Genomic DNA, 19,992 nt, shown 5'->3' with positions numbered 1-19,992 from the left:
TTAAGTATTGAATAAAACTATGTAGGACAATTTAAATTTGTTTATGAAAACTGAATAATGTGTTATTAGATTATATAGATAATTAAAAATTTAAAGCGAGGTTAATTGTTAACTTATCAATTTATTCGAATAGTAAATTATTATTTGATACATAAATAAAATAAGTAATATTTGACGTTGTTGAAACGTACTTGTGTTAGTTTTATTGGTGGAAAAACTTTAGTCATCGAATATGAATATTTTAAATGATGTAATATGCAGTTTGATCGAGACGCCTTTTTCAAGGCGCCAAAATCAAGAAAGATTAGTAATTATTTCAATGGGCCGGCCTTTACAAAAGTTAACAATTTTATCCACAGATAAGACAAAAGACAATCAACCATTTTCGACATCGTTTAAAACAATATGGTATGAAAATCATAAATGGCTAAGCGGAAGTTATTTTAAAAATTCACTTTTCTGTTGGCCTTGTCTGTTGCTCTCAAATTTGAAGCAAAATGTTTGGGTAAGTCAGGGATATTCAGATTTGAAAAATTTATCAGCTAGTGTAAAAAAACATTAATCTTCGAAAGAACATTTAAACAATTGCTTAGATTTAAAACGGTTAGAAAAAAATAAACAAACTACTGACAGTGCTTTCGCTGGACATATTTCTCTATCTAATAAGATATATAATGAAGAAGTTGAAAAAGATTGAAGAAGTTGAAGAGATTGATGTTACAATTCTTTTAGCAAAACAAGAACTTACATTTCGCGGTCGTGATGAGAGCCATAATTCTTCAAACATGGGTAATTTTAAAGAAATTTTTAATTTAGTAGTTAAACGCGATCAGGAAATCCAGGATCATGTTAAAAAATAGAAGGGGTGTTCACGGGTTTGTCAAAAACAATACAAAATGATTTAATAGATTGTCTTGCCGATTACGTAAAAAATGAAATTTCAACAGAAATTAATGAAAGTCAATTTTTTTCTATACTAGCTGACGATACTAGTGATATAACCGAAAAATCACAGTGTACTTTAACAATCCGTTTTGTTAACAAAGTTGGTCAGGTAACAGAAAGATTTTTAGGGTTTTTTGATGTTAGCGATAATAGATCTGCAGACGCTCTATATAGTTTAATTTCAAACGTGCTTGAGCCATATGATTACAAAAATAAATTAATTGCTCAATTTTACGATGGTGCAAGTGTAATGGCTGGCTCTTTAAACGGATTACAATCAAAAATTAAAGTAGATGCTCCAAAAGCAATTTTTACACATTGTTGCGCTCATAGATTACATTTAGTATCGCAAGACGGCTCAAAATGTATTACAAACTGTAGGATATTTTTTGTCGCCTACCCGAAGTATATGTGTAGCCTACCCGCATACTGAGGTCACGAGCAGCCACTGCAATAATGACATATGCAGCAGAAACAAGACCCGATGCAGCCACAACACAAAAATCACGAAACGGCAGGGATGAGAGTACTGAGAAGAATTACAGGAAATACACTGAGAGATCGAAAGAGGAGTGAAGATATCAGAAGACAATGTATCGTACAGTGTATAAACGAATGGACACTAAATAGAAAAAGAGAATGGAACAACCACATAATAGCCCGATCAAAGAACAATCTGACCTCAAAAAAAATAAAGGAAGGATGAAAATTTGGGAACAGGTAGTTGAAATTGTCTATTATTTTATAAAAAAGTTTACAATTCTACACCGCTTCCATTTTACAAAAATATGGAAATAAGGGATGGTTTTTCATTAAAAGTACTGTATTTCGGAAAATACGGCAATAATAAAAAAAAATTTTATTTTAAAATCATCAGGATACTTTTATCCTAACATTTTGACTAAAAACTTTGTTTGCATCTTGATTTGTTTCTAATCTATAGCCGTTTTTAAAGTACTTAACAGGGGCGCTTATTTGAATTGCGCGCGCAACAAAAATGTCACATTTTTAAATTAACTAATTTTTAAATCGATAATTTGGGGCATTTATCAAACATTAAAATGTACGAAAAAAAAAACATAATACCTTTAGAATAATATCAATTTTAACGTGAATATATTTTCATTGTGAACTACAAATTATTTAATTTAGAAAAATATGTTTTAATATATATTAATACAAGTTTTGAGAGCAACATATATTTTTTGTCACAAAAATTTATATAATCATTTAAATTAAAATTCCTTTTAGATTTACGTTTTAAGATGGCTAATTATAATTTAGTAATATAATTTAGATTTAAAATTGTACAACATTACTTTAAAGGATAAAAATTTGTATGGCATTAAAAAAATTATATTTTTTTGATTTTTATTTTAAGTCAATTTTCAAGATTTCAATCAATAATATCTTTGTTGAAAATTCACAAAAAACTTTAAAAATATGCTTATACGTACTTGGAAATGTACTCTTTCGAAAGCGGTATCTTTTTTTCTTATGCATAGAACACTTTTTAAATAAGGCTCACTTGTTATAAACAACTACAAAAAATGTCACGTTTTAATAAAATCGATGCCATTTTTTTCTGAAAGCCTTTTTTTAAACGAAAATATGGGAACATATTAAAAAAGGCTTGAGTAACATATAACATATATACACAACACGCCTATTGCAAAGGTAAAAATATATGGGGCACGTAAAAACAGGTAAAAAAGTTGCTTAAAAGAGAAAACGGCGCGCTTCCTAAACACAGTAGATAAACATAACCTAAAAATTAGAGCTATGTTCACGCTGCAATGTTTTGTCTTCGGCTGTCAAAGTTTTTGAATTTATAACTTATTACAACGAACAGTTCGTTGACTTATTATCAATAAAAGTGATCTGTTTGATAGAAAATAATTGTGTAAATATTTACAATGAGTGCGACCAAGAAACAAATAATAATAATTCTTGTTTTATTTGTGAAAAACATTTAGAATGTGATAACGAAGAAGTTGTAATTGTCAAACATGGAATTGAAACATTAAAAAGTGTAATTTTAGGAAGAAAAGATGATAGACAAAAAAAGTTTTTTTCTGTGATGAAATTAAAGTGCATAAAGGATGTAGACAAAAATATATATTAAAAAGAGGAGAAAAGTTTTCTGTAGCTGACAAGAGACCCAAAATTATGATTTTACAGTTGATTCTATTATAAATTGATATAAGTTGATTCAAACACAAATTTTACATCAGACGAAGATGAAAATAAACTTTGAAAAATTTAGATTGATTAATTAAATGTAAACAGTGACGATCCATTTCGATATACAATAAAATAAACGATTTTTCATTGCACCTTTTATCATTTTACTACCTCATGCTCATTTGATCCTTTATAACTTAGGAGGCAACATCACCGCACGAAAAACGCGTTCCAAGATGCAACTTTAATTTTGAATATTTTGTCGAGATATCTGGAACACATATTCGCAATATAGTAAAGAATTGTGGTACAGAGCCCAATTTAAGGAACATGTTAGTATGTAGAAATTACTCTAAAATTAAATTAAATATAAAAAACGAGTCTGTGCCGCCTTTAAGAAGAACAAAAAAATACACTTTCTTCAAATAAACTTTTTTATCCCATGTCTAGATTTTGTGTCACAATGGAATTACTAAAAAACGATTATCTATAACAAGAAATCGAATTTGACTGACATGGCAATATTTAGCGCGCCTATGAGTATAATAATTATTGTTATCACAATAATATGCCTTTGTTTCTGATAGTATAGTCGTATAATGTATAGTGTCACGGAGACTGTAGTACTGCCGACACACTGTTGCCGCACTGTTGAAAGTTCGGAGAACTACCGAAAAAAAAAATTGATGACGCGCTGATGTAGCCTCTTAATGGAGTACATTTATTTTTAATTAAGTTAATTTAATTTTTGACTGAACTTTAGAAAACCTTATAAATATTTAGTAAAAGAAATATTTTTTTGAGAAATTTTGATATATTTTCATTTTATTTGCTTATATTGAAATAATTTACTTAAAAATACAAGTACTTTAAAATTATAGTTTTTCAAATTATTAACTTATTTCAAAAAGAAAATAATATAGGATACATGCACGCGCATGTAATTCGTTCAGGTAAGTACATACTTACAAGGAAAACCAAAGATTTCAGTTCTTTTAAAAAAAATATCCAAAATTTTTCCACTGGCCGTAAATTTTTTTTGAAAAATTTTTGGAAAATTTTAACTTCAAGCCCTAAATAGATCTCTAAAGAGTGTGTTCACCAATTTTCAGATTAATTGATACAGAACTAACCAAATAAGACCATTTTAAAAATTTTTGGTTTTCAACCTTTAAATAATAGGCTATATCTCATAAAATAATCGAGATCTAAAAACAATTTTAAGATCAATCTTTAATAAGCTATTGATTATATTCAAAATAAGATAGCTAAAAGGAACTACAACGTTAACGGGGTTTTATTATTTGATATGGTCAATGGACATCTATATATGACAAAACCGCGGAGTGCTACCATTTAAAGGGGTGCGTTTTGAGAAATGGGTGAATTAGTCCCTGGGCACAGGTTATATTAGGGTAAGTTCCATGCAGTTTTGGTACAAATACGTCTACATAAAAATTGTTCCTGGTTAAATTTCCTATCTAAATATAACTTTTTAAAGTCAAAGATACTTTTTTTTACAAAAATATATTCAAAAGAAAAGCACAAAGAAACCCAAAAGAAAGAAATTTTGTTTTTTGTCCCATAACTCTTGTCCACGGGGATATAGGTATAGACATTGCTTCACAGAAAAGAAACTTACATATTTTCTCTTTAAAATGATGTTTGGTAGAGATCATTATGATTTACAGTTTTCGAAATATGATTTTTTAAAGTTTGCCACTCACAGCAATTTTGGGCAATTTTCCTTGTTATTTCGCAAATATCGTTCTGTAACTTTTTTCTACGTAACTTTTGGGTATATGCAATCGTACACGTAATAGGAATAGAAATCAATTACCTTTAAAATGGTGTACTGTATAACGTTGTACGACTTTTTTTAAAGAGATTATGGTTTTTCAAGGTTTTATACTTTTAAAGATTTTTTTAAAATATAATATAAAAATAAAATAAAATTATTATATAATATATTATATATTATATAATACCTAATATAAAAAAATATTATTTTTTAAATTTTTTACGATTTTTTTTTTAAATTTCTCATTATAACTTTTTTTTTTCTTGTACATGAATATACTATCTATATATTGCGCAACAAAGAGGGCTTACGTTCTGTTCTTTAAAATGGTGTATCATCTATATTTAAATACATAATGGAAACCGAGTGATTCTTTGATATTTTTTACCTGTATTATTTAAAAAAATTTCTTTTACAAAAATTACATAAACATTATTCTTAAAAAACATCACTTTAGTTAAAATTATTTAAACGTTGACATTTAAAAAATTTTCAAAATCAAAGTCCATCTCTTCGTTAGCATTAGCTTCAATATCTTCCTCTGACACCTCAGTTATCTTAGAGTTCCCACAATTAGTACCCATGCACATGCACCCTTTGCAGAATATTGAACAACTAATTCCTATCTTCCTACAACCGCAGTTTTTTGTACATCCTTTGGTACATTTACATTCTATTTTTTCAAGCAAAGCTTGTGGTGCAGGAGCTTTGACAGTAAATATTGGCATTAATCCATATTTTGAAGTTTGCCCGGCCGAGTCAAGTGGATCCAAAGTATTACCTACAAAAAATAAGATTCAATCATAACACACAATCACATGAAAAAGTTATGATGAGGAATTTAAAAAATAATCCTAAAATCAAAAATCGTTGCAAGTACTTATTACAATTTGAAAAAGCTTGTCTCATTCAAAAATAACCCTAGAATTTTTTATAATACACCATTTTTAAAGTAAAGAGACTAAGCTTTCTTTTTTATTATATAATATACCATATAGAAAAAAAACTTATAATGGGAAATTTAAAAAATAATCGTAAAAAATATAAAAACTCGTTAAAAGTATAAAGTCTTGAAAAAGGTAACCTCTTTAAAAGAAGTCGTACAACATTATACAGTAGACCATTTTAAAGGTATTGATTTCTAAAAATGAATAACCATTTTCAATTATGAATAACCATTTCTATTCCTCTATTACATGTACCTAACTGTACCTAACATGTACTGTATTGATTTCTATTCCTCTTACATGTACCTAAAGTTACGTAGAAAAAAGTTACAGAACAATATTTGCGAAATAACAAGGAAAATTGCCCAAAATTGCTGTGAGTGGCGAAATTTGAAAAATCATATTTCGAAAACTTCAAATCCTAATGACCTCTACTAAACATCACTTTAAAGAGAAAATATGTAAGTTTTTTTTCTGTGAAACAATGTCTATACCTATATCCCCGTGGACAAAAGTTATGGGACAAAAAACAAGATTTCTTTCTTTTGGGTTTCTTTGTGCTTTTTCTTTTGAATATATTTTTGTAAAAAAAAGTATCTTTGACTTTAAAGAGTTATATTTAGATAGGAAATTTAACCAGGAACAATTTTTATGTAGACGTGTTTGTACCAAAAGTGCATAGAACTCACCCTAATGTAACCTGTGCCCAGGGACTAATTCACCCATTTCTCAAAAACGCACCCCTTTAAATGGTAGCACTCCACGGTTTTTTCATATATAGAGATTCATTGACCATATGAAATAATAAAACCCCGTTAACGTTGTAGTTCCTTTCTATAGTACATAATCAATAACCTATAAGGTTAAATCACTCTGATGACTATTTTATTTTTCACTGTTACATTTTTTTTATTATTTTATTATTTTTAAAATACAGAGCTTTTAATGAAAAACCAACCCATATTTCCCTATTTTTGTAAAATGGAGACGGTTTAGAATTGTAAACTTTTTCTTATATAATAATAGACAACTTCAACTACCTATTCCCAAATTTTCATCCTTCCTTTAATTTTTTTGAGGTTTTTGTAAAGTTTTGTGTTCCTTGATCGGGCTATAACCAGAATGGGAGAGACACGTGTGGTCAAAATAGCACGAGATAAATCACCAATCGGTAGAAGAAGTATCAGCCGCCCAAGCAAAAGATGGAGTGACAACCTTCCATAGAGGTATCAATCCGCCAATGAACAAGCAGAATAGGGATGTTCACTAATTTTTAAATATAGTTAAATTCAATAGATTACAAGGTATATAAAAACGTAACAATCATAAAACTGTTTAAAAATGTATATTTTTTAAGATAAATGAGTTCATAATGTTGATTTTCTTGGAGGCTAGAAAAACGGTACCCTGCGGCGAGGCTACGGTCTGTGACGTCAGCAGTCGTAACGTCTTCGATCGACGACTAGTTTTGTATACTTATTTACTCAGTGTATTTGAATGTGCGCAGTTTTTTACGTATTTAATTATTAAAAATAAAGCCAAATAAGTGGTGTTTTGTTCCTGGGTGTGTAAATACATCAAAAAACAGTTCTGACAAGATTCTTATTACCGTTCCAGCCAATTTAAAACAGAAAAAGAAATGGTTTTTTTGCAGCTAGAACTTAAAATAACTAACTTAAAGAACTAACTTAATAAAATAAACATTATAGAAGTTTTCCATAGACTTTCGGCCCTTGGTAATAATGTAATTGTTCCTTCTGCATTTACATTTTTCAAAAATACTTATTAGTTTTCTCAGGATTCGAAAAAATGAATGAATTTAAATAGCATTGGACCAAGATTGTGCACCTACCCCCTTAAAGAGTCAATGAAAAAGTTTCGGGACCTCAAATTTCTATTCCTTAAACTGGGATATTCCTAAAAACGGGATTCTAATAATACATACAGTAAAAGTAAACCTTGAAATAACTACATGTGGATGTAGGTATGAATTTATATTATATTAAAATCATTAATAATTTAGTGAAAAGATTGGTTGAAATGAAAATGTATAATACCCAAGTTCAAAAATATTTTTTACCTTGGAACAGTTGTCAACTCGAAATAAGAAACAACCGAAATAAGATCTAGAGTTGAAAAGGACATAGCAACATTTAACAACATGCATGAGAAATATTTTCACCCATGTTATTATTTCCGGTCTTGCTATATGGCGAAGAGGCCTGGACAATAATGGAAACATTAATGAAAAAGCTAGAGGCCTTCGAGATGTCGGTGTACCCACGTATCCTCAAAATATCCTGGGAGACCCACACCAACGTACAGGTATTGCGTCGAATGGGAAAACAAAAAGAAATCTCTTTTACTTTACAAGTAAGAAACGAAATCTTAAATATTTCGGTCATATCATGAGGCATGATAAATATCGTATACTCCAACTGATAACGCAAGGTAAAATAGAGAGCAAACGCGGACCCGGAAGAAAAGACACTCATGACTTAAAAACTTACGCCAATGGTTTGGACAAAAATCGATCGAGTTATTCAGAAACGCCTCAAATGAAATTAAAATTGCCATGATGATAGCCAACGTCCACAACGGACAAGGCACATGAAGAAGAATAAAAATATTTTTAATACACCTAACCAAGGTAAAGTAATAACCAGCCAATGTATGTATACAATATGCATGCGTACAATGCATGCATACAACTTTCTCCATTTTTTTGTGGAGTATTAAGCATTTATTTTTTTAGCTTAAAGAAGACATGGAAAATTATATGGAATATACACTCAGTAAAGCTGTGGTAGATTTATTTTTTTACAAGATGCCAATAAATCATACACCATTGTTACATCTACACTACAGTCGGTAGTTTATACGAATCGGCTTTCTGAAAACCTTCTTCCATTTTATTTGTTTATTTTTGTAAAACCCAAAATATGTCCTTACAAACAGTCTATCCACTTTAAACTAAACAAATTCACTATAAAACTCCACTTTAACCCTGATAAAACAAGAAGAGAACAAAATAAAATGACCTGAAACGTCAAACAGGTAAACAGTAACACTATGAGAATGGCGCGCGCTTGGGGTATGCAACTAGTGACGTCAGGCCAATAGAGAAGCGTTCTTGAAATTTAAAATAATGCTAGATTTCTAATAAAGATTTTTTATAGAAAGGCTTTTTCAATTTTGTTGAAATTTTGGACAATTATTCCTAGGGTGTTTCTTAATCGTTTTACATGTTTGAAATGACTTTTTAATTTTTTGTGAACATCCCTATTGCTTATAAAGAGGAAGAAGAAGAATAAGAGTTCTGTTGGCTTTTTTTATTTTAAATTAATATTTTTACTTACCTCCATGTCCTTAGGTGGGCCTGCAAGGAAAATAACATATATCTCGAAGCTCCAAATTTTGTATATTGGATAGAAAAGTTTTGATCTCTCTCGGAAGATTCTAAAAATTTCCTCTATAAAAAAATAAAATTTAGACAAAATAAATAAAAACAAATAAAAGTAATATCACTCTAATTACAAAAAAAAAGTTAGCTACCCACTAAAACATTAGCTTGAGGTGATTTAGATCTTGATTTAGAAAAAAAGTATCTAAGAACTTCGTAAGGTTTTTACTCGGACATTTGACTGAAGATACTAATGGCTAGTTGCACCAACAGATCTCAAGCTTAAGACATAACTTAATCCCAGCTTACGAAACATACACTATTGAGTCTTAGTTCAATTTTCACCTTGTCACAATGGTTTGCCACGTGGATTGTATCTTAAATATCGTCTCAGTTAAGACGTGCTTAGATAAGAATCGAAAATGATGGTGCAATGTAAGTGAGAGTTAATGCGGCCCTATTAGTCCAAGTAATGAAGCTTAAAATAGGTCAAAACCTCGCAATTTTTACAGAATGGATCGATTTGCTTGAAAATTTGAGAATAAGGAGTGGATAGTCCAAGGATCAAAATCTATATCATGCCGAAAGGCGCTTTTACCATGGGGGTGGTTGCCACCCCATCTCGGGTGTGGAAATTTTTTCTTATATTTTAATCGCAAAAGTTGGTGAAAACGTTAATTCTAAGCAAAAAACATTCTATACATTTTTTTGATAAAATTGGAAGTTTTCGATTTATTCGTTATCGAAAGTATTAGTTTTATATCGAAAAGATCAATGTTTTTAATGTTTTCTGCTAATTACTTCCAAAGTTTTCCTTTTATCAAAACAACTTTACTTAACAAAAATGTACCTTTTAAAAAAATAAACAAAACTTTTTTTTTTAATTTTCTTGAAGACCAATAGTAATCGAGCTATACTTTATTATATGTTGGCTCTTCTTCGTCAAATGCTAAATATTATAGTTTCAAAGTCAAAAGACGGGAAGACTATGCATTTTTCGAGGACAGCTTGTTTAAACTAATTTAAAGTAGTTACTTAAAAATATCTATCTCCAGAAATAAAAAAAGTCTCCAGCTCAAAAATTAAGTGACTTATAATGAAAAGAATGTCAGTCCCTATTTTTTTCAGCGAAAAGTGATTGCAAGCAACCCCCTAATCACCATCCTAATTAAAATTAGTCATTGACCTTATTAGGACTTTTTTATTTATGTATTACTAGTAGGTTCTAGAAGTTTGACTGGCTTAGAATGCTAAGTTTTTAAAAAAAGGTAGTTAAAAGTGAACAACGAATTTTTGTAGTTTGGAAAAAATGGCATTTTCTCCAGAATATCAATATTAACATCAGTAATACGAAGCAATGTTTAAATACAAGATTGTAGCTTATTTAATTCCCAAGAACCTGGTTTGCAAAATTTTTTTCTACGGCAAAAAATGGGTGAGCTATTGACAATTAAAACTTGTAATAACATGCAAAAACCACCTTTACCAACCCTTTCAAAGTCACCTCTTTTTGCGACTGAGGATTTTAAAAAGATTTAATATTAATAGACCTATAGATCTTGTAAAAACCTACAAATTTTTTTTACCAATCTTTCCAAGATAAAAAATAAAAAATTAGGGTTAAAAAATCAACATATTTTTTTGAAAAAAAAAAGAAGAAATCCAATTGAAAGCATAATAATATAAGTTAGCGGTGTTTTTAGTCATTGGCCTTATTCATTCTTATTTATTTATGTATTATTAATAGTCTAGTAAAATAAAATTACACTACATGTCAATCAAAATGTAAATTCGTACAGGTTAAAACAAATTTTATATCAAAGTTTAGGTGGGTACAAAAGATATTTTCAAAAAAGTATCCAAATCATAAAAGGGGATCATTGTTTAAATAATTAAAAAGCGGTCATTTTTGCAAAAAAAATACTTTTTTAACTGCTGAAGTCATTCAATTACTAATGAAGGTCTACAGAATTATTTTCTGCAAAGTTGAAGGGTAAATATTTCACATAAGACTTACTAAATTAAATTTGACCCCCTATTTATTTAAATAATTATACATAAAACTTTAAAAACAAATTTGCAAAAAAATATTTTTAGCGTTTTAAATAAGCACTATAAAATATATTATTTTACTGGAGAAGTTGCGCTATGTTATCAGTATTAATTAAAAAAAAATGGTCCAAAAATATTTAATATTTTTTGAGATATTGAGTTTGTTTATTAAATGTTACTCTATTTTCAATTGCAAAAACGCGGTTGTTGCCAAAGAAATATTCACCTGTATTAAACCTTATTATTTTTCTTTTTATGTATATTTTCGACAAATGTATAGATACATTCAAATTTCAATTAAACTTCCCCCTAAAATGACATTTGAAAATTATTCAAATTGTGTATAACTTGTTTTTTTAATAACGTCGCGGAGATTAAATATTTTGAAATGCCGTTTCCATAATTAGATTCCTGGGAATTTTTCACTAATTAACAAATTTTTTTGTCTTTTTTTCCCCTTCTTTTTTTTTCTTGAAGATATACTACTACGGGCCCTTTTAGGGTTAAGTTTCATTAAGAATGTTGAATCTCAAGTTGTAGATTCTAGACCTAAAAATATTAAGATTGGTCTAAAATCACTTTAATAAAATGTGGCTACTTACTGAGTTACAGGGTGTTTTATTTAAAAATTTAAAAATTATTTTTACCAAGTACTTTCAAACTATTTGACGTATCCTTATCATACTTGGCATAAAGTGTGAGTACTCTACAGTCTACTAAATTGTGATAAATAAAAGTTACAATCTACTACCAGAGGCGTACGACAGGGAATAGTTAATGGTTAACCCTTCCCAAATTCTACGCCACTGAGGGAAATACTATTTTAGCGAAATTTTCTGATTCTCCAATACTTTTTGTGTAAATAATATACTCTTTACTGGTAACGATTAAGTCATTAGTTTTCGAGATATTGGACGTTTAACATGAAACATAGTTATTTTGATTCATTAATAATTCATTAATTTTAAACTTCCAATATCTCGCAAACTGATGACTTTATCGATACCAATAAAGTTATTTACATACAAAGTATTGGAGAATCTAAAAATTTCGCTAAAATAGTAATTCACTCAGTGGCGTAGAATTTGGGAAAGGTTAATCATTCACTATCCCCTGTCGTACGCCTCTGGCACTAGCTAGAAACGATTATTAATCACAATTTAGTAGGGTGTATAATAGCCACACTTTCTGCCAAGTATGATAAGGATACGTCAAATAGTTTTAAATTACTTGGTAACAATAATTTTTAAATTTTTAAATAAAACACCCTGTAACTCAGTAAGTAGCCACATTTTATTTAAGAGATTTTTGTTAAATCTTAATATTTTTAGGTCTAGAATCTACAACTCACAGATTCAATATTCTTAATGAAATTTAACCCTAAAAGGGCCCGTAGTAATATAACTCCAAGAAAAAAAAAGAAGAAGAGAAAACGACAAAAAAATTTTGTTAATTAGTAAAAAATTCCCAGGAACCCAATTATCGAAACGGTATTTCAAAATACTTAATCTCCGCGACGTTATTAAAAAAACAAAATATAAACAAATTTGAATAATTTTCAAATGCCATTTTAGGGGGGAGTTTCGTTGAAATTTGAATTTATAAATGCATTTATCGAAATTATCGATAAAAATCAAAATAACGAGATCTTATTCAGGTGAATATTTCTTTGGCAACAACCGCGTTTTTGCAATTGAAAATATAGTAACATTTAATAAACAAATTCAATATCTCAAAAAATATTAAATATTTTTTGACCACTTTTTTTTTGCTTAATACTGGTAACATGGTACAACTTTTTCTGTAAAAAAAGATATTTTATAGTGTTTATTTAAAACGCTAAAAATAATTCTTGGCAAATGTGTTTTTAAAGATTTATATACAATTATTTAAATAAAGAGGGGGTCAAATTGAATTAAGTAAGTCTTATGTGAAAGATTTACCCTTTAACTTTACAGAAAATAATCCTATTGACTTTGATTAGTAATTGAATGACCTCAGCAGTTAAAAAACTAATTTTTTTGCAAAAATGACCCCTTTTTAATTATTTAAATAATGATCCCCTTGTATGATTTGGATACTTTTTTGAAAATATCTTTTGTATGGGCCATTCCACGAACATACGCCTGTTTTGGATTACTTCGACAACGAATATTTTACTGTGCAACATAAGAAGTACGAAAGTAAATGGCGCTAATAATTATTCCAATAAACAACAATGTAATTTGCAATTTACTTTCGTTCTTCTTATTTTGCACAGTAAAATATTCGTTGTCGAAGTAATCCAAAACAGGCGTATGTTCGTGGAATAGGGTATATACACTTAAACTTTGATATAAAATTTGTTTCAACCTGTACGAATTTACATTTTGCCTTTTTTTTATTTTATTAGGCTATAATAGATTCTAAAAGTTTGACCGGCTTATAATATTAGTTTTTAAAAAACTGGAGTTAAAAGCGAATAACGAATTTTTGTAGTTTGGTAAAAAATGCCACTTTCTTCAGAATAGGAAGATTAGCATCAGAGATACGAAAAAATGTTTATATGAAATTGTAGGTTATTTAATTCCCAAGAATTTGGTTTGAAAAAATTTTTTCTACGGCAAAAATTGAGTAAATCGTAAATGAATATATAGAAAAACATTGATTTTTTCTATACCAAACTAACACTTTCGATAGCGAATAAATCTAAAACTATTAATTTTATCAAAAAAATGTATAGAACATTTTTGGCTTAAAATGAATGTTTTTATCAACTTTTGCGCTCAAAATATAATAATAAATTTCCACCTCCGCGATGGGGTGGAAACCACCCCCGTGGTAAAAGCGCCTTTCGAAATCATATAGATTTTGATCCTTACACTATCCACTACTTATTCTCAAATTTTCAAGCAAATTGATCCATTCCGTAAAAATTGCGAGGTGAAACGCTTCGGTTCCTGGCCTATATTTTTATGCTGAGCTGGGCTAAGCTGGAGCTTAAGATTTGTTGGTGGAATCAAGCATAAATTCCTCATGCATAACTCTACAATAGACATTATTAAACCAGACCCAAAGCCTTTTAAAACGGTGAAAAGTAAAAAAAAATAGTAACAGAAAAAAAAATAAAATATGCGAGAGATCTGAGGTCGGTAAGTGGAAGGAGATGAGTTTTTATGGGTAAAAACAGTTCATTACGATATGCAGCAAAAAGTTCAACAAAAAAAATTGGTCTGACGAAAAAAATTAGATTCTGCAATTGATCTTTAAAGATGAAATAAAGAAAAAACGAGGCATTGAAAAAAAAACTGTTCTGGCTGAATAATATCAAAAACGGGACGAGACTAGGCTTTGAAGAACTTATGTGTATAGCTGAAGACAAATAAATGTTTGTCATCGTAACTGCTAACCTTCTTCGATGTAGACGGCTCATGAAGAAGAAAAGACCTAGATATGCCGGCAAAAAAATTTCAAGAGGTTGTCATATTAGCGTGCAATGAAAATTTTCCAAAGGTGGTGAGTAATTATATACGGACTGACAGCCTTGCAAACCAAAGGAGAGCAGTCAAAGGAACATTTAATTTCGCTAAAAGATTGGGTGAGTGGGCGATTATCACAAAGCTCTGACTAGAAACAATAAGGAAATGAAAAGGCAAACAGAGAATCATGGAAAAGGCATTGTGAGGAAATAGAACAGACGGTAGAAATGTCAAGGATCCATAAAAATCTCTTTAAAAAAATTTCTCAGATTAGTATCCTCTCACTTCAAAAGTAGTCAGGTAAACAAACTCAAAAGATTAATAGTCGAGGAAATGAAGCATTTTGCCTCGCAATTTTTTCGTCCAGCATGCATCTACTTGAAATTTTCACAGAAGGTAGGGAATAGTCCAAGGATCATTTTCTATATCATGCCGCTATCATACGCTAAAACCTTGGAGGTGGTTGCCACCCCATCACGGGGGAGGGAATTTTTAATTACATTTTAGCCATGTAAATCAGTGTAACAAGTAATTCTAAGAAAAAAATGTTTTTTACATTTTTTTCGTAAAACTAATATTTTTCGAGTTATTCGCACTTGAAAGTAACAGTTTTTCGACGAAAAAATCGACTTTTTTGGAGGGTTTTTTGAGAATACCTCGAAAAATATGCATTTTATCAAAAAACTGTAGATATCAAAATTGTATCTTTTAGTAACACAACTCTAATTCTTTTTTTGTAATATCTTTAAGACCAATACAAACCGAGATACGGCATGTTAAAAGTTAGCTTTTTTTCGTTAAATGCATAATTTGAAATATTAAAAGCCAAATAATGGAAAAACTTTGCATTTTTCGAGGAAAACTTAAATAATATTTTTTCAAGCATATAGTTAGAAATTTCAAAAAATAATAACAAAAAGTTTCTAGCGTGAAACTTAAGCGACTTATGATCAAAAAAAGGTCGGTACCTGCTTTTCTCTAAGAAAAAATCAGTGAAAACAACCCCCTAACTACCCTCTTAACTAAAACTTGGTCTTCACCTTTCTGTAATTTCTTTTATATTTGTATTATCAATACTCTCAAGAAGCTTTACCTATTTAAAAGGCCTAATTTTAGAAAAATTGGAGTTTAAAGAAAGACTGATTTTTTGCAATTTCCTATTTTTCACCTTTTACTTCAAGATATCTCCGAAAACACTGGAGATACGAAAAAAATGATGAACTACTAAATTGTAGATTTTTTAATAACTAAAATTCTCGTGTGCATAGATTTCCATTATAGTGAACAGTTAGCGAGATATAGCTGTTTAAAACTTCTATTTACGAGCAAACACCCTCTTATTCGAGCCCTTTAAACCCACTCCAATTAAAAACTATGGAATATTACGGAATTTTGTTTACACAGTCTTATAGCTCTTCAAAAATCCTACAAAGTCATTTTTCAAAAAAAACTTTTTATCGCCAAACATGAAGGAGCCATGTTAATAAAACAATTTTTTTTTTCGAAAAATTCGAATAGTCCGCATATGGATCGTTTTCAATGTATGTATAATACCACAGAACCGGTTCGTATACTGGAAGATGACTAAAAAACTATTTGTATTTGTATTTGAACATATTTGTAAATTCGTATTTTTGTGTAAATAAATGTTTTTGTAATTCTTTAATTCTACTTTTAGTGGAGTCACTGAAGGTGGATATGAGCTATTACCTCCGATTTCGTTGAACCTCCATCGATTTTCATGAAAATTGGTGAGTAGTTAGAGAATACCTGAAGGAACAAAGGTGACATGGTGCCAACTTGCGCTTTTACCCTGGGGGTGCATGCCACCCCTTCTCAGGGTGAAAATTATTTTATTAAAGACAATCCCATAATTAGACAAGGGGACAAATTTTAAGGAAAATTTGTTACATAAAGTTATTAAAATAAATCAAAACTTTTTGAGTTATTAAAGATCAAAAATTTTAATTTTTCGTAAGAAAAATGCATGTTTTTAACCGATTTTTCATAGATAACTCAAAAACTATGTTTTTACAAAAAAGTTATTATTATCAAAATTGAAGCTAATAAAAAACTAAACAAACTTCTTACTAAAAAGACCTTTTAATATTGACTAAAAGTGAGTTATAGGTAATTGAATGCATATTTTTCTCGGTGAGTACCCTAATCTAAGTATTCAAGCTTAAATTACGGGAAAATGATGCATTTTATAACATAAACTTATTAAACATTTGTGAAAGTACTTAAAAATATCTATCAAATGAAATACCGAACAAGTTAATAGCATTAAAATTTATGCTCCAAAATTTTTTAAAACTTTATGTTTTAAAATTTTTTCCAAAAAATGATATTGTTTTTTTTTTAATAACTCCGTTAATTTTTAAGATATCAGGTTTACCTAAAAACAGTTTGCAAGGTAATTCCAAAGGCTATTAAAACGCGGTGAATTTAATCTTTTAAACCCCTTACTCTTTTAAAAATCAAAGATTAAATGGCCACGGTTACATGGTTCTCGCAGCAAAATTTAAACTTTAAACGTTTCTATCTCGGTTATTTTCACCCTACAGAAATGGTAAAGAAGGTTTAATATCTGATGTAAAAAAACTAAAATTTGGTTATTTACCATTTTTTACGTATATTGAGTATTTTTATAGTTATTATCAAAAGAAAATATAAATGACGATAATTTTAAAAATTCTGATTTTTTTAAATTACATCTTTTTTTCAAAAACACGCATTATAAACCGGCGAAAATTGTTAAAATAATTGCTTATACTAATACAAAGAAATTTTTGTGAGGATTACTATAAATTTTAATTTTGTTGAAATGGCGTATGTTTTATTTTTCACTTTTTCCTAAAAAATTCGAAAGGGTTCTCTTAGTTTCATCATAACTTACTTAATTTTGATGCTATTAACTTCTTGTGAAGCTTACTTGCTAGGTATTCTAAAATACTTTGATAAGTGTTTAGCAGGTATATTTTATAAAATGTACCGTTTTCCCGTTATTTAAGCTTGAATATTTAGATATGAGTACTCATCGAAAAAAATATACATTCAATTACCCATAACTCATTTTCAATTAACATTAGTTTAGTACTTTGAGTGAACACTGTATTCAATTTTTATTGTCTTCAATTTTGGTAAGAATAACTTTTTTCTAAAAGCTAACAGTTTTTGAGTTACACGTGAAAAACAGATTTAAAACATGCATTTTTTTACGAAAAAATAAAATCTTTGATCTTTAATAACTCAAAAAGTATTGATTTATGTTAATAACCTAATATAACAAGTTTTGCTTAGAATTTGTCCCTCTATCGATTTATGGTATTATTTTTAATAAAATAATTTTCACCCAAGGAAACGGGTGGCATCCACCCCCAGAATAAAAGCGCAAGTTATTATCATGTCACCTTTGTTCCTTGAGGTATCCTCTAACTACTCACCAATTTTCATAAAAATCGATGTAGGTTCAACGAAATCGGAGGTGAAAACCTTCAGTGACTGCACTATTTTTTTCTGTATAGATAGATCTATTAAATTATCTACTTATAAAAATTGTAATGTTATTAAGGGTGGTTTTTCAGGGTTGAAATATTATAATATTATATCCTAAAGCATAAAACAATCATTATTTAAACAATCAAAACCAGATTTTACCCATATTAAAGTTTACAGTGTTTGTATATAATTTTTGAAAATAAGGGGTAGTTTACAACCCTAAAAATAATCAACCCCCTTAAGAATGATATAAAATATGAAGTACAGGGTGAGATGATCCTAATCCCAAATTTGTATGTAAATCGATGGAAGCCGAAATTATTTTTTTAGGATAAGTAAGTTTTTTATATATAGCTCCAACAAGGGTGGTTTTAAGGGTTGAAATATTATGATAGTATATCTTAAAGCATAAAACAATCATTGTGTAACTAATAAGAACCAAATGTTGACAATATTAAAGTTTAAAATGTTATTTTATAATTTTTTAAAATTAGGGGTAGTTTTCACCCTTAAAAAACCAAAAACGTACAGCGGCTCAATATAGAAAATGAACTAGAGGGTGTAATGAACCTAATCCCAAATTTTTGTACAAATCGCTGCTGGACGAAAAAATAGCGAGGTTTTGCCATTTTTTCAGTTTCATTTCCTCGACTATAAGAGATTCTGAACTTTTCAGAATGCACATTTCTCAGTCTAAAATACAACTGACACCGTAACCCATGACAGCAGACTGAACTAGATAGGTACTATGATTTGTGATTCTGGGTAAAATTGACGTGTGCAATATTAGTCTGGGCAAATTATCGGAGAATAGGCCATTTTTGGGAAAAGTTATTTACCAGCAATTTTATTGCTGGAATCGAATCTTATGATTGTAATAATTAATAATATAGAATATAGGTATGCAAAGTCCGCAGATAGTGTGCTACTTTTTTTATAAACAAAATGGCGCCCGAAAATCGTTTTTTTTTTCAATTTTTGCTCTATAACACCAAAGATTTTAACTTTACACCAAAAACAACCAAATAAAAATTCATCGTAACTAAATTCTGCATAGAGACGTGTTTTTCTCGATTTACTTCGACGAAAATTTTCCCCGGAAAATGCGGATTTTTCCAACAAAATCTTTAATTTTCAACTAAAATTTTTGATAAGTAATTGTTTATCAATAATTAAATAGCTTGGTAATATAAAAGTTTATTTCGTATAGATTATAATTCCAGAAGCCGATGGAAATTGAATGAAAAGTTTAGCAACAATTAAATTGTTAATTAAAAATTTACGGTCGCTATAATAACCACAATAATTATGACACATAAGAATAATTATGATTTTTTATAAAAAGAAACTGTACCTATCTAATGAACTCTACAGAATTTAAACTGGACTATTTAAGCGGCCTCGGGAATATTTTAAATTTATAAACAATTTTTGGGCTTATAAACAAATAGAATATCTCGGGAAATATGAAATTAAATTAAATCATGAAAACGGTATTGGAACAAAATCAGCAGGACGCTTCTTTTAAAAGAAAAAAAGGTTTTATTGTGATGAGTGGTTCCTGAGATACAACCGGTCAAAATTGACCGGCATTTACGGCAAATATATAAACAATAGGATCAAAATTTTCAAACCATCACCTTTTAGTTTTTGTCGTCTTTCGTCACTCCAATTTTCATGTCTTTAAATCACTCATAACAT

General features: G+C 29.1%; 2 protein-coding genes across 2 annotated transcripts in view; one reads left to right on the top strand and one right to left on the bottom strand.

Moving 5' to 3' along the window:
* The window catches only part of LOC114336418 (uncharacterized), a 407,921-nt gene that overhangs the window by 98,943 nt on the left and 288,986 nt on the right, over positions 1-19,992 (top strand). The gene's annotated exons all lie outside the window — the stretch shown is intronic.
* Positions 1-19,992, bottom strand: part of LOC126881685 (cytochrome P450 4C1-like) — a gene marked incomplete in the record, with an annotated part of 54,281 nt that overhangs the window by 31,178 nt on the left and 3,111 nt on the right. The window contains 1 exon segment of the mRNA XM_050646092.1: positions 9,237-9,349. Coding sequence (XP_050502049.1) covers positions 9,237-9,349 — 113 coding nt within the window.

This window comes from Diabrotica virgifera, chromosome 3 (assembly GCF_917563875.1).
Source record: "Diabrotica virgifera virgifera chromosome 3, PGI_DIABVI_V3a".
Lineage (NCBI taxonomy): Eukaryota > Metazoa > Arthropoda > Insecta > Coleoptera > Chrysomelidae > Diabrotica > Diabrotica virgifera.
The sequence above is the reverse complement of the archived record's forward strand: the minus strand, read 5'-3'. Positions and strand labels throughout refer to the sequence as shown.